Here is a 19888-nt window from a genome sequence, read left to right as displayed (position 1 = left end):
AGAACATCTCCACACGGAGAGAACCACCGGCTATATCCGGTTACTTTTTCAATCTCCTCTTCAGTTTCTTCCACGTCATTCTAAGTATTCCCTGTCACGGCCGGTCTCAAATCTTATTTCGGGTAATACTATAAATACCTTAAAACAAAAAAAAATGGAAGAAAAATAAAATAAAAATCTAGGAAGGAGAAGGAGAGAGGAGAAGTGATTCGATCGATTCTCTTTTTGGTGATCGAAGCTAAATCTATAAGGAATTTGAATCTTTGTATGTGTTTTTTTCGTGGAGATGAGAAGCGGCGGCTTGGAAATGATGTCATCTTCAGCAATCGTAGCGTTTAATTTGAAGGAGGGTAAGAATTGGTGGTGGGATGTGAATGAATCTCCGGTGTGGCAGGATCGTATCTTCCATGTTCTTGCTGTTCTATATGGAATCGTTTCCGTCATTGCTGTGGTACCGTTTACTTGTCCTTCTGGTTTTGAATTGGGATTGGAATTAGGGAATGTGTTGATTTGGAATCGGAAGATTAGGCATTTAAGGATATGAAATTGAGGAAATAGTTGTTGTATGGAGTGTTGATTAGAGAAAAAAACCCTAAATTGATTAAAGTTTCATTTGTTTTTTTGTAGATTCAATTGGTAAGAATACAATTGAGAGTTCCAGAATATGGCTGGACGACGCAGAAGGTCTTTCATTTTCTCAATTTCATGGTTAACGGAGGTGGGTTTGTTTGTCTCTTGTTAGTTTTTGATTTTGTTTTGTGTATCTTTTGTTGATTGGCTCGTCTTCTTCTTTGTAGTTCGAGCTCTGGTTTTTCTCTTCCGGCGAGATGCACAGAACATGCAGCCAGAGGTTTGGTGTTTCTATTGATATTGTGATTTAGCCTCATTGATGGTCTATTTGAAATTTCTAAACTTGCAAGTATCGTTCGGTTTTTCTTGTAGATTCTGCAACATATCTTACTTGATATTCCAAGTCTTGCTTTCTTCACTACATATGCGCTTCTGGTTCTCTTTTGGGCAGAGATTTACTACCAGGTAAACCTTGATTCTGTATATATTTTCAATTTAGTTTTTCCTGCATTGTTGTTGATATTTACTCTATCTTGGCAGGCACGTGCTGTATCGACTGATGGACTGAGGCCAAGTTTCTTCACAATTAATGCAGTTGTATACGTAATTCAGGTGAAACTAACTACCTATTTGGCCTTTGTAATATCTGAGAAATTTTCAAAGTTTAGAGTTAACCTTGAACTTGGTGGACCTGTGGGCCTGAGCTTCTTATTGAATTTCCTTACGATCCATTTGTGTTGTGGGTTCCTTAGCTTTAATCTTTCATTTGAATGTATTAATTTCAGATTGCTCTTTGGTTGGTTTTGTGGTGGAAGCCTGTTCACCTTATGGTAATCATTTCTAAGATGTTCTTTGCAGGTATAGTTTGAAGTATAGATCATTTTACACAGAGATTGATTTTTTTAATGCACTCTATGTCTCATCTCTTGTGAATGTATATTGCAGGTGTCTCATTGTTTGCGGCCCTTGGCTTTTTATTATATGGAGGAAGGTAAGTATGTTGCACTTGCATATGCTACACGATGATGGTAGCTTAGTTTAAACGCTTGTTACCTGCTGCCACATGTTTTCCTGCCACAAATGAGTTGATGATATCATTTGGAAAACTAGGATTCCTGCCCTCCACTGGTTGCTAGCTAGACAAGATCCTTTTTGTACCATATCAGGATTTATCATATATCATTTCTGTTATGAAGGAAGTTTCTCATGAAGTCGCCTTGATTTATCGTCTTTGATGATTATTTCTTTGCAGGCTTTTCCTGATGCTGCAACGATTTCCAGTAGAGTCTAAAGGGCGGCGCAAGAAGCTACAAGAGGTGAACCTTGAATATTAAACCAAAGTTACCCCGATCTTTAAATTCCGTTTCTTGGATCCTTACCCCCTTTATGTGTTGTACGAATTGCAGGTTGGCTACGTGACAACCATATGCTTTACATGTTTCCTCATCAGATGTATCATGGTAAAGATATACACATCATACTATTGATACCATTAGACCATATCTTGTTGATTGAATTCTCTGTGTTGGTGGATCTCCGAAACCACAGCTAACCAGATCTTTCATATCATCTTCTGTTAATGGTCTAGATGTGCTTTGATGCGTTTGACGATGCAGCAGATCTTGATGTCTTAGATCATCCAATCCTAAACTTCATATATTACTTGGTAAGCTTTCCATTCACCTCTTCAGCTACCATATATGTGCATGTGTATATAGACACACTATGTGAATCTTAGAATCTAAATATGAAGCTTCTTTTAAAAATCTCTAAACAAAAAGTGTGTTCTGTTTACTTACAGTTGGTGGAGATATTGCCATCGTCTCTGGTCCTCTTTATCCTAAGAAAGCTTCCGCCAAAACGCGGTATCACACAGTACCATCAAATCCAATGAACATGTTCAGAGAATCGAAACACTGAGGTAACCTTTACTGGATGATACTATAACAGAGAAAAACATAAGAAACAGCTGAAAAAGGGGTCAAAAGATAAACTGTCTTTCTTTTTTTTTGGTTAAAACCGGAAGTTAATATTGTGTAGGTACCGGTAAACCGAGGGGTTCATGTTTCTTTCATAGACAAAAGTGTAAATTGTAAGGGGTTTCAGAACAATGGATTGTGATTTCTCTCTAACTAATTCAATGCGGTTGATTAGTATAAGTCTCTCTTGTTTATACTGATTCAAAGTAGTTTGGTGTGAGAATGATAGAATCATAGTTACTGAGATATCCAGCTTCTGGTTCTGACTTCTGAGACGGAAGAACAATTGGTATTTTGATGATATATTATGGACATTGGCTTGTTGTCAGTTCATACGAAGTAGTTTTTTAAGAAATGCAAATAGTCATTTGTTGACTGGTTGGTCTTTTCTCTACCGGTCTTTTCCACTTGGTTAATTGAAAGTTAGGTGATATCTGCACGTACTAATTTCGGTTATTATTAATTAATTACAATCGGTATTTTATGATTTTTCTTCATTTTGTCTGCCATGAGAATTTATGTAAACAAAATTTTGTTCAATTCTAAATGAAGTCTGCTTAATCGTTAAAGAGAGAAAACTCTAAAAGAGAGCTGATACAATACAATACATGTCTATTAGATGAATTTTGTTGTAATATGAATTTAAATTAGAGACAACAGAAACCGTGAATCTCGACTTAAAATTGTGGGATTGTTTGTTTGGTCACGGAATTGTAAGAAAATACAAATGTGGAAGACGTCTTCCTCTTTTAATTTTTTTGTCGTCTATACTCTACAACACTCAGAGACACCATCGGATCATAGAAAACAAAATTGTCATTTATGAAGCCACGTCATGTAGATCCCACTATAAAAGTGACGTGATTTCTTCTTCTTCTTCTCTTTTGTGTGATCTTTCTACGGCTAATAGTCTTCACACGTGTAAAATAATCAGCAGATATTTATTATTACTCAACATAGAAGTGGTTTTGAAGTCGGACTGTTGTGAAATAGAATAACAAATTCAAAATTTGTAGTTAATAATTAGTGGATTAAAAAAGTCTGACGCGTACGCAAATATCATATTTTAAAAAGATTAATGACGCGCCAAGTCGTTATCTAACTCATCTAAACGGTTACAGCTGTTTCTTAGCCTTTCTGTTTTCTCTGCATGAACCCTATTCCAATAAAAAAGGTGAGATTTTTTTGCATATTTTGCCATAGAAGGACACTTTGAGAGTCCTTCTGATGAAAATATGGCCAAGGACTCACTTCTTCCTTTATTCCCACTTCAGGGCTCGCTTTTCACCTATTTAAACCATCATTTTCCTTTCTCCATTTTGCCGTCATCACCCAACAACAAAACCCTAGTTTTGGTTTCTCTGGATCTGAAGAATCTCCATGACTATTCTCATAGATCGCCACTCTGATCAGAACGGTTCGTGATCCTTTGTACTCGTTTTACTTTGGATCTTTCTTTCTCTATGCTCTGTTTTGAAATGATCTTATTATAGATTTATTTGATGATTGAGTTTGAGTTACTTTAGATGCAGGAGATGAGATTGTAGAGAAGAATCAGGGGAATGGTAAAGAGGAAGAAACAGAGTTGGTGTTAGATGCAGGTTTCGAGGCTCCTCACACCAACTCTTTTGGTCGCACCTTCAGGTAGATATATCCACATCAGAGATTGCAAGATCAAATCTTTAATCTTTATTTACTTGTGTTGTTGTCATGAAAGGGATTATGATGCTGAGAGTGAAAGGAGAAGAGGTGTTGAGGAATTTTACAGAGTCAATCACATTGGCCAAACCGTTGATTTCGTGAGGAAGATGAGAGAAGAATACGAGAAGCTAAATCGTACGGAGATGAGCATTTGGGAATGTTGCGAGCTTCTGAATGAGTTTATCGACGAGAGTGATCCTGATTTGGACGAACCTCAGATCGAGCATCTGCTTCAGACAGCTGAAGCCATCAGAAAAGATTACCCTGATGAAGACTGGCTCCATCTGACCGGTCTTATCCACGGTAAATTATACTCCCTGATTCGGTTTGATCACGTTAAAATATCGTTTACCGGTTTAATGATTTTGTGTTTGGTGTGTATGTGAATCAGATCTTGGAAAAGTTCTTCTTCACTCTTCATTTGGTGAGCTCCCTCAGTGGGCTGTCGTCGGTGATACATTTCCAGTGGGATGTGCTTTTGATGAATCTATTGTTCACCACAAGGTACATAAGGTCCTTAAACACAATTTAAAAACTTTGTTTGAGTTTCAAAACATATGAAAAATTGATTCCATTGCGGGTTTCTTGATGTAGTACTTCAAGGAGAATCCAGACTATGATAACCCGAGTTACAACTCTAAGTATGGGATATACACTGAAGGCTGTGGGCTCGACAATGTGTTAATGTCTTGGGGACATGATGATTACATGTACCTTGTAAGTTCATTACAATCTCAACATGTGTTTATGATTTACCGACATGTAAGAATAATCTATATGATGTACATAACTGAATTTCACAGGTTGCGAAGGAGAATCAAACTACTTTACCATCAGCCGGTCTTTTCATCATCAGATACCATTCGTTCTACGGTATTTGAAACACAAAGACTGATTTGCTTGAATTTATTGGTTAATAGATGAGTCTAGATTATAAAACTACGGGTTATTGTTATTGTTTTTGGTTGGCAGCTCTTCACAAATCAGAAGCATACAAGCATTTGATGAACAATGAAGACAGAGAGAACATGAAGTGGCTTAAAGTGTTCAACAAGTATGATCTCTACAGCAAAAGCAAAGTCCGCGTAAACGTTGAGGAAGTGAAACCATATTATCTCTCCCTTACCAACAAGGTAGTATGTATATACTTTAAAATGTGTTTTCAAATTTTATATAGCAAACTTTGGTCTATGCCGGCGAGTTTAATCGGTGTTTATTATATTATTTGCAGTATTTTCCGTCCAAGCTAAAATGGTGAAACCCTACAAGCAGAAAGCTTTCTAATAAAATGGATTAGAGAATGCGACCAAAATAAAACCTTTCAACAAAAAAGAAAATGTGACAAAAAAATGCATGTGTAAATGTAAAGGCGATAACGGATATGCCTTGATGAATAAAACAGAGTGTTGTTTCGTTTGTGCCACTGCAAGGGTTACTTTAGAGATGTTACACTCCGGTTGAACTTAACACATGATTATTTCATCCATGAGACAAAAAAAAAAAATCTTGAATTTGTAAATGGATTTAGAATTGAAGATAAGTTTTATCATCAATGATCCAAGGAAGGAGTTATCAAAATTCAAAATTCTCAATGATACACCCGAACCAGCCAACTGTTTTAGGCTTTTAGTATTTTTCCCATATACACATATAAAGTCAATGACTAATAGTTAATACTAATAGATATAATAAAAGCAGAGGTCACAAGACCTTAATCCAAAGGCAAATTAAAATTGAAAGCACTAGTATAAGCTTAGACTAAGCTGATGTCAAAATTAAAATTCAGTTTTTGTTTTTGTTTTTATTTTAATTTTAAGATCAACTCTGGAACGATCGTGTGATGCACTCTTGTTTAATTTTGTAGGTGATGGAATCTACTGTTTTTCTTTCATTCGCTGGTGCATTATGTTATCTCTTTGGCCGTAAAATTAAAAGGTCAATCTCATTCCCAGTCCTTTTCGATATTTGAATGTTAGCAACGCCTTATCAATCAATTTGTAATGTGTTATTTCCTATGATGGCTCAGGAGAGTTAACTCTTTGGGCTGACGTATTACCCGTGTGGACGGCTTGAAATCGTTAGGTATATGTTTTTGTTTAATAATTCGACTTCTGGTTATTTTTCATCTGCATTGGTTTTGGATTAATATAATCCTTTTTAGTTTTTTTCAGATGATTTGCTTGCAAAAAACACCACGAATCTCCTTGTTTTGGTATCCGGAAGAGTTGGTTCCGCAGCTCCCCTCGACTGCAAACACAATGGTCTTTTTGGTGCTTTTGTTGAGGAAAAGGTAAAGATTGCTTTTGTAAACTTGGCATCATGTCATGTGCGCTTACTTTTCTGATGTTGTCATTACACTTATACTTCAGGCTAAACTGGATTGTATGATCGAGTTGGACGGTGGTAGTTTGATAGAGAAGTCTCTAACGATTCTGTTACATCAAAAGGAGACTCCTTGGTATCTTGTTGTAAGATACATTCTAGCGTTCATTTGCTACTTTTTCCCGTAACTTATCCCTCCCTCCTTAATTGGTTATTCCTCTCTCTCACATTTAGGAAGACTGTAGGGGTCAGGTGAATGTAGTAAAAATTCAAGATGATCTAGGATTTAATAGTACTAGATGAGTACCCACGCTATGCGTGGGTTTGTTGTGAAAATTGTTAAGAAAAATTTATATTGATTGTTCTTTATGCTAATTTATATTTACTATTTGTTTATTCTTGTATTGTTAAGAAAATTAGATCCATAATATGTAGTTACAATTTTTATGGTTAGATTCATTTGTAACTCGAAATATCAATTTATATATTTTTGTGTATAAAACTGATTATTTATAAGATTTTAATATTTTTTCACTTCATGAATACATATAACAACAATAATGATATTTTGATACAATTCTGTGAAACTATGTTACTTTTGTGGTTTAAAATTCTCCTAACTCGTTTATAAATCCTTGTTTTATGTACTTCAACAACATTGTGATAGACTCATGATTAAAGTTTGGATTGACATCAACTGAAAAAGATCTGAAGAGTATTCGTACAAAAAAATAAAAAGATAGCAAAAATTGTCATGGGCGTGCTCTTAATATTGGTACTTACTTGACTTTTGTTGGCGAGGTAAGGGAACCCCATGTTCCTTTTGGTTCTTCTTTATTCAGGAAATAATGTGGAATCTTTAAGAATATTGGTGTTTTCGGGGATGTGCAAGCTAAGTTACATCTGATTTCGTCCCTCTTTATAGGATTGGCTTTCCTTCGGGTGGAAGGCAAAGATTGTTGAAATGCTTGGAGAGGCTACTGGCATACTTGCCTCGGTGATGCAAGATACACTGAAACTTTTTAGTTTATGGTCCTTATATTTTTATTATGTTTTAAATATGACCCATAACTTTTGTAATTACAACTATTGCCCCATTATCCTCGAGCTTAATTAACTAAGACTAGTAAAATCATTTGTGAGCCCTTTCGTAATCAAATTTCAGACCAGGTTTACCCGAACTCCATTATATTATGCGAACCGTATTTCAGTGACAAAATGTTGAAAAGTTTTTCTCATCGAATTTCGGGGTTGAGGGCCTTGTGTTGAAATGATTTGGTTGAAGATTTCGGATGATGATCTCCATAATCAATTGTGGGCTTCAGGTGGATGGACGGAGAAGACCACTGCGTTATGGGCTTCGTTGATTTCAAATTGGGCGTTTTCGTGAGATTAGGCCCATTGTTGAATAGTCAGCTTGATTTTGTTGCCTTAGTATTTTACAAAAATTGTTGACTGGTCAGCTGATACTACATTATTCATCGAATGTTTATGAATCTATTACGAATGAACCTTGAGAGAAAGATAGTTTGTTATGAATTCATTCCACATTGGTATTACAATAGATTGATTCGAACTTATACTTATTATATCTAATAAGTACATATTAGAAGTTAACTAATAGTTAGCTAACTTGGAAGGCGAGTCATGTGACAGTAGCATATTTTTAATATTGATTAATAACATGTTTACAAAGTTAATAGTCTACTTTTATTAATGTGGCAAGTACGTGAATGTGTTCCTAATCCTAATTATTCGTAAATATATTTAAATTTTATTAGTTAAACTACCTTTTAATTAATCAAACAATACGAAACTCCATCAAACAACTTTATACAAAAGAACGACACTTACATCCCAAATTAGACAACCATGTTAAAAAATGCTGTATGCAAATAGCTCATTAGACCATGATGAAGAGCAAACCAAACAAATACATATTGTTTTAAAATCATTTCCATGTGTCATCTGATGATTCAACATGTCAATAAGGTCGAAACGTGAAATGGAGCAAACTGATTCTTAGACAACATCCGGAAACTTAATTATTGGTATGAAGATCAAAATGTTTCTTTGGTTTCGACGTTATACCATTAATCTTTCTGCTAAGTATCTGACAACTTGTGATACACGTCAAGTATCTCCCAACTGTGACTAACTTCTTCTTCTTTTTTTCTTCTTCATAAAAACAACTGATTGTTCTTTTGAGGATAAAAGCATCAACGCCTCATTTTACTTACTTACCCGCAAATTCTAATCTGCAAAAAGATAGGAAATACATAGTCATCCATCCTAATGTAGTTCTAACTTCTATGTATTAAAGCTTTGTAGAGTTTGATTTGAATATAATTCACATGAAAATTAACAAAAACATGTAAAACAGTAGTATAAACAAAACCAAAATAATAACAAAAAACATTAACGATTAAACAAATCAGATAAAGACCCTCGCTCTCTCTACGGTATTAAGCTTGAAGCATTCTTTTTAACTATTAGTAGTATAATTTAACTCATTATTAACTAGAGATTAATGACAGAATATTGTAAAACCATCAATTTTGTTTAAAATCATTATTTTTTTTTAATCTTTAGCCTTTCCATTATATTGATCGACAGATATGGATATTATAGTACAGTTCTTAAACGTTAATCACAGTAAAACTGGCAGAAATTTACTGTATTATTACTTCAGTTCGTTGTAGAACATGCCTCAGGAAAAAAAAGCGCACATAAATATTGACCCAAAACAAAAGAAAAGTAAAACGACTTTATATTTCTGGAGTGAATTAAATAAATAGATAAATACAGGTTGTGACTTTAAAAAAAAAAAAAAAAAGTTGAGATGTTGTCGCTTTAATCTATTCTTCCAATGCTTCCAAATCCCTCAAATTGTCTTTTGTCTCCTTTCCTTTTCGTTTTTAGGGTTTTTTTTTCTTAGCACAGCTCTCTCTTCTCAATTTCCCCAAATGAAATAAATTCCTCCGAAAGTTTATAGATTTCACTCTCCCCCGAACTATACAAAATTCCCTCAAAAGGAAAAACTAAAAAGCCGATCTTGGCTTTTTTGTTTCTGAGTGCATCTCGATACTTGGAAGCATTCTTTGGTGAGGCTGATTCATTCTCATCTGTGAAAGTCTTTGGCTTTTGAAGCAATACTATGGAAGGAATTCAGCATCCTATACCTCGCACTGTCGAAGAGGTTTTTAGCGACTTTCGTGGTCGTAGAGCTGGTCTCATCAAGGCTCTCTCTACTGGTCAGCTCGATCTCTCTTTCTCTATTTACTCTGTTTCTTTTGATCGAATCTTAGATGATTTCTGTAGATTTGCGAGTTTTTTTTATATGTTTAGTGCTCGTTTCTTCAATTGGGTTTTCTTAATTTCCTGAGAAAAAAACCCCCAAAAGATTTTGGCTTTCTTCTTCCTGTTTTGGGTTTATTCATGTTCTTTTGTTGTGTGTTTTGTTTTGCAGATGTACAGAAGTTTTACCATCAGTGTGACCCTGGTGAGTTATTTCGTTACCCATTTAAAGTCTTGTATATAGCTTCCTAACGCATTGGTTCTTATCTTGTTTATAGGAAGATGTGTTTTTTTTTTTTTTGCTAAAGTTAAGATTTTTCAGTGCAAGAGTTCCTTTCGGGTCTGAATTAGGGAAGAGATTGTAATTGGACATGCGTTTTTTTTGCTTCATGAGTTTGTTCACGGATTCTTTTTGTTCCCAGCTTTTGTTTTTCTAAATTCTGTTAGATTGTTTTAGTTAGCTTCTTCCTGATTACATCTAATCTGCAGTAGACTTGTTGTTATGATCCTTTTTCTAGTTGACTCCTCTGTTAGGTGTTATATCTTTGATTATCTTCCTGTCAGAGTTGTTGTCTGTTTGAACAGTTTTTTTGGTTCATGATGTTTGAACAGATTATAGACTTTTTAAGTGTTTGTGAGATTTGTACCTAAGATGAAGTTAGTTCTCTTTGTGGTTTCTCTTCTTGACTTCTTAGTGAATTACGTTTTTTGCTAATGCAGAGAAGGAAAACTTGTGTCTTTATGGACTTCCAAATGAGACATGGGAGGTTAATCTTCCCGTTGAGGAGGTCCCTCCTGAGCTTCCTGAACCAGCGTTAGGCATCAATTTCGCAAGGGACGGAATGCAAGAAAAAGACTGGATTTCTTTGGTTGCAGTTCACAGTGATTCATGGCTTATCTCTGTTGCATTTTACTTTGGTGCACGTTTCGGATTTGGCAAGAATGAGAGGTAAGTTTCTTTCTCTGCTCAGTGTTCTGTGTTTGTTAATTTTGCTTGTTTGGTAAAGCTTCAATGACTAGTATAGTAGCTGCATAATTCTAGCATCCAAACACCGTGTAGTTGTTGTTGTAGATACTAGTGACGATCTCTGGCACACTAAACTCATGTTATCCTGTTTCTGTGAAACAACCCTGAAGAAGTGATCATCATTTTTTCTCCTTCAGTAGAGAGAAGTGAACCTACAAATGTATTGAATTCCATCTAAGCTGAACCAAAATTTATTGAGATTTAAGAATTTAGGTCAAAGATCATGTTTGTTGAATAGCCAAGTAACATTGTTTGTTTTCTCTGATATTATAGACTCAAATGGTTTAGTTATCTTGCCTCTGATCTTATTAATTCCTTTCAGGAAGAGGCTCTTCCAGATGATAAATGATCTCCCAACCATTTTCGAGGTTGTAACTGGCAATGCAAAGCAATCCAAGGATCAATCTGCTAACCACAACAGTAGCAGAAGCAAATCTAGTGGTGGCAAGGTAGAAGCTTCTGTTTTCTCTTTTTTTTCGCCCTCTCAGTCCATGTATCTGTGTTGGGTTCTTATCTCTACTTACTCCTTTGTTTTCTAATGCAGCCTCGTCATTCTGAATCTCACACTAAGGCTTCAAAGATGTCCCCTCCACCAAGAAAAGAAGATGAGAGCGGAGATGAGGATGAAGATGACGAGCAAGGTGCTGTTTGTGGTGCGTGTGGCGACAACTATGGAGGAGATGAGTTCTGGATATGTTGTGATGCTTGCGAGAAATGGTTCCATGGGAAATGCGTGAAGATCACACCAGCAAAGGCTGAGCATATCAAACATTACAAATGCCCAAGTTGCACTACCAGCAAGAAAATGAAAGCCTGAAAGTGATAATAACATTAGAGCCTGTGAAAGAGGAAAACGTTTTCACAGTTTAAGAAGACAGTACAAGAGTTTAGCTGTGGGAAGAAGAAGAAACAAAAGGCTTCTGATTGCGTAGTTTTAATGGGATTGAGACAGCTTACAGTTAGTAATGTCTCTTTCTCTTTTCTTTTCTTTTTTTTTGCTGTTAATGTTAAAATGTTATGACTAATTTGTCTTAAGTTTCTGAGAAAATTCTGTCTTTTAAGCACTCTCTAGTCTATGTCAAGTGGTTTCTTCTTCTCGGTATCTCACTTGCTTTAAAAGTTTTAAACTTTGGCTCCCGATGAAACTCATTAAGCTGATTACCTCATAGAACATGACATTCAATAACAATTTGTCGAGGTTATATCTTTAGATTCTCAAAGTCCCTCTCTGTTTCACAAATGTAACAAACATTCGATTTACTGCAGCCTTCAGATGGCTCAGCCTCAGGGCTATGAAAATTTCCATAAAGAGATACATAGGAAAGAGCAGGTACAAGGTAAAGGCCGCACAAAGAAACAATAGAGGGTTGGGTGAGATTATAGCCATAGCAAGCGCATAAGAAACTCCCAGAGACGCTCCAATCCAAAAGAACCATGTTGTAAACAAGCTACCGATTGGTAGGAGACAAAACGTGTAGAGTAGAGCGCAACAGAAGCCTATAGTGTTAGAAACCCAAAGGACGATGAAGAATGTCTGTTTCATTACTGCGGTACCACCACCCTCGGACTGGTGTACACCTCCTGGAGGCTGGAGTGCAGTTTGATAAGTGGATGTGAGTATCAAAGTACATATAATCAAGAAGACTGCACGGCCTTCTTCTGAAGTGTCGGACCTTAGGCGTCTGATGCCAATGGAGCAATGAGCCAAGAAAGTGACTGGTGACTTAAACTGATCAGACGGTTTCTCGAGTTGCGGAAGAGAAGCCGCCTCCTTGCACCCGGTTTTTACAACAACTTGTTCCAAATCCTTATCCAAGTCTCTACTCTGTCCATTGTTTCTTAAGATATCAAGGAATGTTAAACCATCCGCATTTACTTCGTTCAGTTTCACCAGCTGACACTGTAGCAGCAGTTTTACCGCCTGCATACATATCTTTTATACTCAGGCCAATTTTGACACAACATGACAGAAAACATACAAAACTAAAAAAAGTTTAGTAGCTTTAAGAACTATACCTGATGATCTTCCTTATATGCTGCAAGATGCAAAGGCGTGTTGTGTGCTAAATCTTTTCTATTCAAGAAATCAGATTCGGTGGAAGCAGAATCTTTTTGGCTCATTCTTTGGAGCCAACCGGTGAGGACTTGAAGAATTTCAAATCTATCATTCATCACAGCAAGGTGAAGAGCGTTATGGCCATTCACACTCACATCTTGAATACATACAGGGCAATACTTGAGACACTCTGCTACAAGATTTACGTCTCCTCTAATCGCTAAGAGATGGAAAGGTGTGATTCCTTCTCTCCCTTTAACGCGAACAAGTCCGGGATCACGCCAAAGCAGCCATGTTATAAACTCTCTATGATCTTTTTCCACAGCAAGATGCAATGGACTGTAGCCACTTGTGTTCAGCTTTCTGGCAAACGATGGCTTAAGATTCAGCATCTCCATGGCAAATGGAATGTTGTCAGAAGCTGCAGCTACATGGAGCGGAGTGTTAACAAATGGCACGGCATTGATGTTATCAAGAATGTAAGGATTCTCCTCAATCAGAGCATAAAAGTCATTGATGCTTCCGGTTTCAGCAGCATGTTGTAGTCTCGGATCCATGGTGAGAGAGAGAGGGAGCTTTTGATCAGAAAAACTCTGAATTCAAGAAAAATGTTTGTGATCTAAATTCAGCAAGAGGACAACAAAGAAATTGTCTTTACCTAGAACCATCAAACAAATGTAAGAAAGAATAAAGAAACAGAGTTCAAAGACCGAAGAACCCACATGTACATGTGAAGAAGAGACAATTTAAAAACAAGTGGGACTCTTTTATATGGCAGCTGGATATTTCTTCATGGTATCACACTCATTTGATTTGACATTCACAACACAAATTTCAAAGGCTCACGCTTGATGAAGCATATTGAACGTACTAACATGTATATAGAAACAAACTACCTATAATTACAACATTATTATGATACAAGAAGAAGAAGTCAGAAGGGACATAACATATTTTTAATGTTTGCACCTCTGCATTCTCAAAGTCCTCTGAGTTGTTGTATCAAACTGTCACCACTGCTTACGAAAGCTTCCATCAAGATATGGAGAGGAAAAAGCAGGTACAAGGGAAAGCAAACAGAGAGAACCAGTAAGGCATGCATACTCGGTAGAGAGAGCCTCTCTTTGCCTCATTTACCGGATTCATCCGGTAAGGACTTGGACAAGTTCAAATCTATTTTTCATATCACAGAGCATTCTGACCATTAACACTCACATTTTGGATACATTAAAGTTACTCGACACTCTACCTCAAGATTGACAGTAAGCACGGATTCTCTCATTAATCAAAGCATAAAAGTCACCGATGCTACCAGATTCAGCAGCCTGTTGAGGCCTTGGATCCATAGAAAATGAGCTTCTGGCAGAAACGTACTTATTCTAAACTCTAAAGTAATGAGTGGGTTTATTAAAGTTTGTTGCTTTGAAAGGCCCATCGAGTATATTCCCAAAAGGATTAGACTAGTCGTCTTTATACATACAGTACATCTCATATATACCAACCAAACCTCTCTCTGCATCTTTATTAACACAAAATTCCAAAAGATTAAATGTTGTCGAAGCTCCCTACACAGCGACACTTGCACCTCTCTCCCTCCTCTCCCTCCATGGAAACCGTCGGGCGTCCACGTGGCAGACCTCGAGGTTCCAAAAACAAACCTAAAGCTCCAATCTTTGTCACCATTGACCCTCCTATGAGTCCTTACATCCTCGAAGTGCCATCCGGAAACGATGTCGTTGAAGCCCTAAACCGTTTCTGCCGCGGTAAAGCCATCGGCTTTTGCGTCCTCAGTGGCTCAGGCTCCGTTGCTGATGTCACTTTGCGTCAGCCTTCTCCGGCAGCTCCTGGCTCAACCATTACTTTCCACGGAAAGTTCGATCTTCTCTCTGTCTCCGCCACTTTCCTCCCTCCTCTACCTCCTACCTCCTTGTCCCCTCCCGTCTCCAATTTCTTCACCGTCTCTCTCGCCGGACCTCAGGGGAAAGTCATCGGTGGATTCGTCGCTGGTCCTCTCGTTGCCGCCGGAACTGTTTACTTCGTCGCCACTAGTTTCAAGAACCCTTCCTATCACCGGTTACCTGCTACGGAGGAAGAGCAAAGAAACTCGGCGGAAGGGGAAGAGGAGGGACAATCGCCGCCGGTCTCTGGAGGTGGTGGAGAGTCGATGTACGTGGGTGGCTCTGATGTCATTTGGGATCCCAACGCCAAAGCTCCATCGCCGTACTGACCACAAATCCATCTCGTTCAAACTAGGGTTTCTTCTTCTTTAGATCATCAAGAATCAACAAAAAGATTGCATTTTTAGATTCTTTGTAATATCATAATTGACTCACTCTTTAATCTCTCTATCACTTCTTCTTTAGCTTTTTCTGCAGTGTCAAACTTCACATATTTGTAGTTTGATTTGACTATCCCCAAGTTTTGTATTTTATCATACAAATTTTTGCCTGTCTCTAATGGTTGTTTTTTCGTTTGTATAATCTTATGCATTGTTTATTGGAGCTCCAGAGATTGAATGTATAATATAATGGTTTAATTGATTTCTCCAACAAGAAGACATCTCATGGTTTGGTGGTCTCTACCATAGATTTTAGCTAATCTTGGGAATAGAATGGATTGTAAGACTTGAATTACAGTTAAAACCAACGAACATGTCTAAGATATCACAAACACTCTCTATATTGCAGCTGGTTTGCTTCTTTTCTTCCTGGAACATTATGACATTACTAACAAAAGTCACAAGGGTTGCTGCATCTTTGCCTGATGATTGGTTGCCGTATTTATGTTCGTTCTTTGTTTCTCAAAAATAATTGTGTGCTTAATAACTCTCTCTATGCAAACTAGTTTCTTCTTCTTAGCATCAACTTATTTTGTTAACCATCATTAACAAATATTAACTCCGAAAGCCTGATGAAACTCATTAAACAATAAACATACCAAGTCTTTTTTTTTAATATCTATATAAGCCAGTTACTACTTGGAACATTACATTACACAACTCTTAAGAAAGGGTTACACCATTTGAATTCTTAAAGCCCTCTCTTCAGATATAATAATATTGTAAAACCTTCCAAAACCAGCTGAATCGGGACTTAGGTACCACCGTCCGATGCTTCCGCCAAGTATCTACGAAAGCTTCAAGCAAGAGATAGAGAGCAAAAACAAGGAAGAGAGCAAAGGTAGCAGAGAGAAACACTAGAGGGTGTGGTGAGATTACTGCCATTGCTAGTGCATAAGAAATGCACAGACATGTCCCTATATAAAAAAACCATATCGTAAACAACTGACCGAGTGGTATGAGACAAAAGGTGTAGAATACAGCGCAGCAGAAACCAACGGTGTTGGAAATCCAAAGAAGGATGAAGAATGTCTGTTTCATCACCACAGAACCCGCATTCGCATTCGCATTCTCAGATTGGTGTACACCTCCGGGAGGCTGGAGGGCCATCTGATAAGTGGCTGTTATTATCAAAGTGCATACAATCAGAAATGCTCCGCGATCTTGATCTGAAGTGGAAGACTTCATGCGTTTCATGGACGTGGAATAGTATGTCATAAAATTGATTGGTGATTTCAACAAATCAGACTCTTCCTTGAATTTTGGCATAGAAGCCGCCTCTACACACCCAGTTTTTATAACAGCTTGTTCCAAATCTAGGTTCCCACCACCTGCGTTCTCTCCCTGGGTCCTTAAGATATCAACGAATGTTAAATCATCAATATTAACTAGGTTCGGCTCCACCAACCGGCATTTTAGTAATAGTTTCAAGGCCTGCACGAAATTGATCGTTCTATTAGAGCATCTCATACTGAAAAAGATCTTAGTTAATAATGATCATATTTCACCTGACTCATTATCACTTAGTATTGATATGGAAGCTAATCAGATACATGATATTGAAAAACGAATTTCAAAGAAAGTAAAGCTTGCCTGCTGATCATTCTTATATGCTGCAAGGTGCAAGGCCGTGTTGAAGTCAAAATCCCTTTTATTCAGAACTCGGTTCTCGATATAGTAAGCATCTTTTTGGCTCATTCTCTGGATCCATCCCGTGAGAACCTGGAGAACTTCAAATCTATCATTCATCACAGCTAGATGCAAAGCATTTTGGCGATCCACGTTCACATCTTCAATACATTCAGGGGAAGTTATGAGGCACTCTGCTACAAGATCATCGTCTCCCCTTATCACTAAGAGATGGAACGGCGTGACGCCATTTCTCCCTTTGACACGGGACAGGCCACCATCATGCCAGAGCATATGGGAGACAAAGTCGCTTTGTTCCTTTTCCACAGCGAGATGCAATGGACTGTAACCGCTTGTGTTCAGCTTTCTGGCAAAAGAGGGCTTAAGATTCAGCATCTCCATGGCAAATTCTATGTTTCCAAAAACTGCAGCTACATGTAGGGGAGTGCTCACAAATGGCACCGCATCAATGTTCTCAAGTATGTATGGATTCTCATCAATAAGAGCATACAACTCATTGATGCTTCCAGACTCAGCAGCTTGTTGGAGTCTCAAATCCATAGAAAAAAAAATTTAGGCAGAAACTCAGTGATCAAGACACAGTTATATAATAGAAACTCCGCAAAACTGATATAATTGAGAAAGAGAACAATATAAACAGGAACAAAGAAGTTTGTTTTTCTTTTCAGGAGATAGTTTCCTTTCTGCAGATGTTGGTTTTCTACTGTGGTTTCGTTGCCCTAACCCACAATTCAGATTATATACACATTCTTAAACAAAATAAAGTGGCAAGCTTGGGAGTTTCAGGAGGAAGCTTCGAAGCAAAAACCAGTAAATAAGTGAACCCACACAGAATGGTAGACAAAACAAAAGTGAACTTTAGGGAAGCACTCACATGTAAGAAATAACAAAGAAAAGACCCAAGAAATCACATAGAAACCACTTTAAGGATATCCTATTCACACGGAATGTTAAATGGGAGAAGAAGCAACTAAAGAAACAAAAAAAGGCAAAAAGTGGGGTCTAACCAGACGACCATATTATTACATTGACAAGAGTGGGACTTTAGTATTAGTTTTAATTTTGGGTTCTATCCTTTTCCTAGGTTGTAAGGAAATTTTTTTGAACTTTATATTAAATCAATTCAAATACAGATTATGCTCACCTGATGTAAGACTGGCATTGAGGAGCGTGCATCCATTGGCAATTTCTTAGGGACTGTACATTCTACCTTTGGCTGATTAATCTATTTGCTTATCAACTCAGCGCAACAAATCCATACAAGCATAATGATCCGCCAGTGGATTTCTTATTGATTTGAATATTCTCTGGCCTTCTTTGAGTAATCCTGCACGGTTACAAGCCGTCAAGACACTAGTGTAAGTCACACGGTCAGGCTCAATACCTTCGTCTTTCATCTTTGAGAGTAAATTCAGCGTTTCAACCCCGTCTCCGTTAGCTGCAAAAGCTGTGAATAAAGTGTTATAAGAGACAACATCTCTTTCCTTCATTTCGTCAAACACCCGTTTTGCTTCCCACAGGTTTCCACCCCTAGCATACATGAAGATCAAAGACCTGTATCCTGAATCATTAAGCTTGATTTGGTTCTTACGAATGTAATCTACAATGCAATCACCCAATTCTAGATCAGCCATGTGTCCACAAGCCGAGAGAACACTAATCATTGTTACTTCATCCGGTTTGGAATCTCCATAATCAATCATATCTTCGAAAAACTCAATGGCTAGTGCAGCTTGCCCGTTGTGAGCATACCCAGCTATCAGAGAATTCCAAGAAACAACATTTCGCTTAGGCATTGTATCAAAAAGCTGCCTAGCCGAACTCATATCCCCGATTCTAGTGTATCCAGATATCATAGCATTCCAAGTCACAAGATTCCTCTGCGTACCTAACTCGTTGAAAATTCTTCTAGCAGATTGAATATCTCTGCACTTAGCATGCATATCAAGCAATGCTGTCTTCACAAAGCAATTCAAACGGACTCTCTTCTCATCAATCAGTTTTACTAGTGAACGAGTGAGGGAAGGATCAGCACGGAAAGAACATGCGGAAATAACAATGACCCATGTGGTCTCATTTGGCCTAACTCCAAGTCTCAACATATCGTTAAACAATCTCAGAGCATCCTCTGTAAAACCATTTTGAGCATAACCTGAAAGCATAGCGTTCCAAGAAACAACACTCTTCTCCGGCATCCGATCAAAATACTTCCTCGCATTTTCCAAATCCTTAACCTTTGCAAAACCAGTAATCATCACCGTCCAAGAAACCACATCATTCTCTGGCATCATATCGAACAACTTACAAGCTTCCTCCTTGTTTCCCCATTTCCAATACCCAGAAATCATCACATTCCAGTCAGAACCCTTTCTCTGAGAAATTTGATCGAACACTTTGCGTGCACTCTCCACTGACTCATGCTTCACATACATATCCATTATCACATTCCTCACATAAGGGTCCTTAAAAAATCCCAACTTCTCAACAAGGGCCTGAAACAAAATCCCGAATCTCCCAGCCGATTTGATCACAACAGGGAAAGAAAAAGCGTCAGGCATAATCCCACAACGAGATCTTTGTTCATACAGACGAAGAACATCATTCGCCATATCCATCTTCGAGAAGTATTTAAACATGGAATTGACAACGAAGACATTAGGGAATGTCACTGAATCGAAAATGAGCCGCGTGTAGTAAGACGGCGCACGGAGGCGCGTGCAGCAGCTGATTATACGCGAAGCCCAGTAGCTTTGTCGAGGAAGAGAATTGAATACAATGAGCTGAGCATGGATTTGGTTTAATTGAGGAAATGTTAGAGCTTGTGAAGCTATGGCGGCAAGAGATACAGTGAGCTCTCGAGACATATATATATAGCTTCACGTTCTCTTCCTCGTTAGTGTTTCCGTGTTTCGTATTCAAGTGGAAGAAGATTTTTTTAAAAAATATTT

At 37.6% G+C, this 19888-nt stretch overlaps 7 protein-coding genes and 1 non-coding gene across 14 annotated transcripts; 5 read left to right on the top strand and 3 right to left on the bottom strand.

Moving 5' to 3' along the window:
* Window positions 1-157: 157 nt before the first annotated feature.
* THH1 (tobamovirus multiplication-like protein (DUF1084)) lies at window positions 158-3026 on the top strand. Of its 2 annotated transcripts, none has more exons than NM_001332124.1 (11): window positions 158-451; window positions 628-718; window positions 798-850; window positions 943-1035; window positions 1111-1182; window positions 1356-1428; window positions 1516-1561; window positions 1823-1886; window positions 1977-2236; window positions 2372-2491; window positions 2611-3026. In NM_001332124.1, the coding sequence occupies exons 1-9, from the start codon at window positions 287-289 to the stop codon at window positions 2055-2057; spliced, it is 738 nt and encodes a 245-aa protein (NP_001319003.1). In that variant the 5' UTR covers window positions 158-286; the 3' UTR covers window positions 2058-2236; window positions 2372-2491; window positions 2611-3026. The 2 variants fall into 2 exon arrangements, with proteins under 2 accessions (NP_001319003.1, NP_849661.1); NM_179330.4 differs by having other exon boundaries at window positions 1977-2030; window positions 2159-2236; window positions 2372-2849.
* Window positions 3027-3572: 546 nt separating this feature from the next.
* Window positions 3573-5750, top strand: MIOX1 (myo-inositol oxygenase 1). Of its 4 annotated transcripts, NM_101319.4 has the most exons (9): window positions 3573-3723; window positions 3824-3966; window positions 4076-4193; window positions 4267-4553; window positions 4642-4754; window positions 4845-4967; window positions 5054-5123; window positions 5223-5383; window positions 5482-5750. In NM_101319.4, the coding sequence occupies exons 2-9, from the start codon at window positions 3930-3932 to the stop codon at window positions 5506-5508; spliced, it is 936 nt and encodes a 311-aa protein (NP_172904.2). In that variant the 5' UTR covers window positions 3573-3723; window positions 3824-3929; the 3' UTR covers window positions 5509-5750. The 4 variants fall into 4 exon arrangements, with proteins under 4 accessions (NP_172904.2, NP_001320937.1, NP_001320938.1 ...); NM_001332123.1 differs by having other exon boundaries at window positions 3573-3966; window positions 5482-5742; NM_001160865.1 differs by lacking the exon at window positions 3573-3723 and having other exon boundaries at window positions 3877-3966; window positions 4082-4193; window positions 5482-5742.
* Window positions 5751-6390: 640 nt separating this feature from the next.
* AT1G14518 lies at window positions 6391-7074 on the top strand. Its single transcript, NR_143559.1, has 2 exons — window positions 6391-6540; window positions 6620-7074. It is a non-coding gene; the product is annotated as an other RNA (non-coding RNA).
* A 2294-nt stretch (window positions 7075-9368) lies between these two features.
* AL7 (alfin-like 7) lies at window positions 9369-12290 on the top strand. Its single transcript, NM_101318.4, has 5 exons — window positions 9369-9826; window positions 10042-10074; window positions 10590-10818; window positions 11219-11345; window positions 11441-12290. The coding sequence occupies exons 1-5, from the start codon at window positions 9730-9732 to the stop codon at window positions 11711-11713; spliced, it is 759 nt and encodes a 252-aa protein (NP_172903.1). The 5' UTR covers window positions 9369-9729; the 3' UTR covers window positions 11714-12290.
* Window positions 12084-13576, bottom strand: AT1G14500 (Ankyrin repeat family protein). Its single transcript, NM_101317.2, has 2 exons — window positions 12913-13576; window positions 12084-12817 (listed from the first exon to the last, which is right to left on the bottom strand). The coding sequence occupies exons 1-2, from the start codon at window positions 13507-13509 to the stop codon at window positions 12104-12106; spliced, it is 1311 nt and encodes a 436-aa protein (NP_172902.1). The 5' UTR covers window positions 13510-13576; the 3' UTR covers window positions 12084-12103.
* Window positions 13577-14354: 778 nt separating this feature from the next.
* AT1G14490 (Putative AT-hook DNA-binding family protein) lies at window positions 14355-15439 on the top strand (the record flags this gene model as incomplete). 2 transcript variants are annotated; one of them, NM_001332121.1, is made up of 1 exon in its annotated part: window positions 14355-15439. In NM_001332121.1, one exon carries the CDS (start codon window positions 14502-14504, stop codon window positions 15177-15179), a length of 678 nt encoding a protein of 225 aa, NP_001321512.1. In that variant the 3' UTR covers window positions 15180-15439. The 2 variants fall into 2 exon arrangements, with proteins under 2 accessions (NP_001321512.1, NP_172901.1); NM_101316.3 differs by having other exon boundaries at window positions 14559-15371.
* A 368-nt stretch (window positions 15440-15807) lies between these two features.
* Window positions 15808-17653, bottom strand: AT1G14480 (Ankyrin repeat family protein). Of its 2 annotated transcripts, none has more exons than NM_001198064.1 (2): window positions 17013-17502; window positions 15808-16724 (listed from the first exon to the last, which is right to left on the bottom strand). In NM_001198064.1, exons 1-2 carry the CDS (start codon window positions 17478-17480, stop codon window positions 15996-15998), a joined length of 1197 nt encoding a protein of 398 aa, NP_001184993.1. In that variant the 5' UTR covers window positions 17481-17502; the 3' UTR covers window positions 15808-15995. The 2 variants fall into 2 exon arrangements, with proteins under 2 accessions (NP_001184993.1, NP_172900.2); NM_101315.4 differs by having other exon boundaries at window positions 15846-16724; window positions 16884-17653.
* A 528-nt stretch (window positions 17654-18181) lies between these two features.
* Window positions 18182-19847, bottom strand: AT1G14470 (Pentatricopeptide repeat (PPR) superfamily protein; the record flags this gene model as incomplete). Its single annotated transcript, NM_101314.2, has 1 exon — window positions 18182-19847. The coding sequence occupies exon 1, from the start codon at window positions 19802-19804 to the stop codon at window positions 18182-18184; it is 1623 nt and encodes a 540-aa protein (NP_172899.1). The 5' UTR covers window positions 19805-19847.
* Window positions 19848-19888: the final 41 nt, after the last annotated feature.

Source organism: Arabidopsis thaliana, assembly GCF_000001735.4.
Source record: "Arabidopsis thaliana chromosome 1 sequence".
NCBI classification, from domain to species: domain Eukaryota; kingdom Viridiplantae; phylum Streptophyta; class Magnoliopsida; order Brassicales; family Brassicaceae; genus Arabidopsis; species Arabidopsis thaliana.
Note: the sequence above shows the minus strand (reverse complement) of the source record. Positions and strands in the feature narration are given on the sequence as shown.

Excerpts from the sequence above, each read along its gene's own strand:
- THH1 (NM_179330.4), top strand. The coding sequence starts at position 287 with ATGAGAAGCGGCGGCTTGGAAATGATGTCATCTTCAGCAATCGTAGCG. Across the intron at positions 1,036-1,110 it reads GGGCAGAGATTTACTACCAG|GCACGTGCTGTATCGACTGA; the intron begins GTAAACCTTGAT and ends CTATCTTGGCAG. Across the intron at positions 1,183-1,355 it reads CAGTTGTATACGTAATTCAG|ATTGCTCTTTGGTTGGTTTT; the intron begins GTGAAACTAACT and ends TATTAATTTCAG.
- AT1G14480 (NM_101315.4), bottom strand. The coding sequence starts at position 17,480 with ATGGATTTGAGACTCCAACAAGCTGCTGAGTCTGGAAGCATCAATGAG. Across the intron at positions 16,725-16,883 it reads CATATAAGAATGATCAGCAG|GCCTTGAAACTATTACTAAA; the intron begins GCAAGCTTTACT and ends AATTTCGTGCAG.
- AT1G14500 (NM_101317.2), bottom strand. The coding sequence starts at position 13,509 with ATGGATCCGAGACTACAACATGCTGCTGAAACCGGAAGCATCAATGAC. Across the intron at positions 12,818-12,912 it reads CATATAAGGAAGATCATCAG|GCGGTAAAACTGCTGCTACA; the intron begins GTATAGTTCTTA and ends ATATGTATGCAG.
- AL7 (NM_101318.4), top strand. The coding sequence starts at position 9,730 with ATGGAAGGAATTCAGCATCCTATACCTCGCACTGTCGAAGAGGTTTTT. Across the intron at positions 10,819-11,218 it reads GGATTTGGCAAGAATGAGAG|GAAGAGGCTCTTCCAGATGA; the intron begins GTAAGTTTCTTT and ends AATTCCTTTCAG. Across the intron at positions 11,346-11,440 it reads GCAAATCTAGTGGTGGCAAG|CCTCGTCATTCTGAATCTCA; the intron begins GTAGAAGCTTCT and ends TTTCTAATGCAG.
- MIOX1 (NM_001332122.1), top strand. The coding sequence starts at position 3,930 with ATGACTATTCTCATAGATCGCCACTCTGATCAGAACG. Across the intron at positions 4,968-5,053 it reads ATGATGATTACATGTACCTT|GTTGCGAAGGAGAATCAAAC; the intron begins GTAAGTTCATTA and ends TGAATTTCACAG. Across the intron at positions 5,124-5,222 it reads CAGATACCATTCGTTCTACG|CTCTTCACAAATCAGAAGCA; the intron begins GTATTTGAAACA and ends TTTGGTTGGCAG.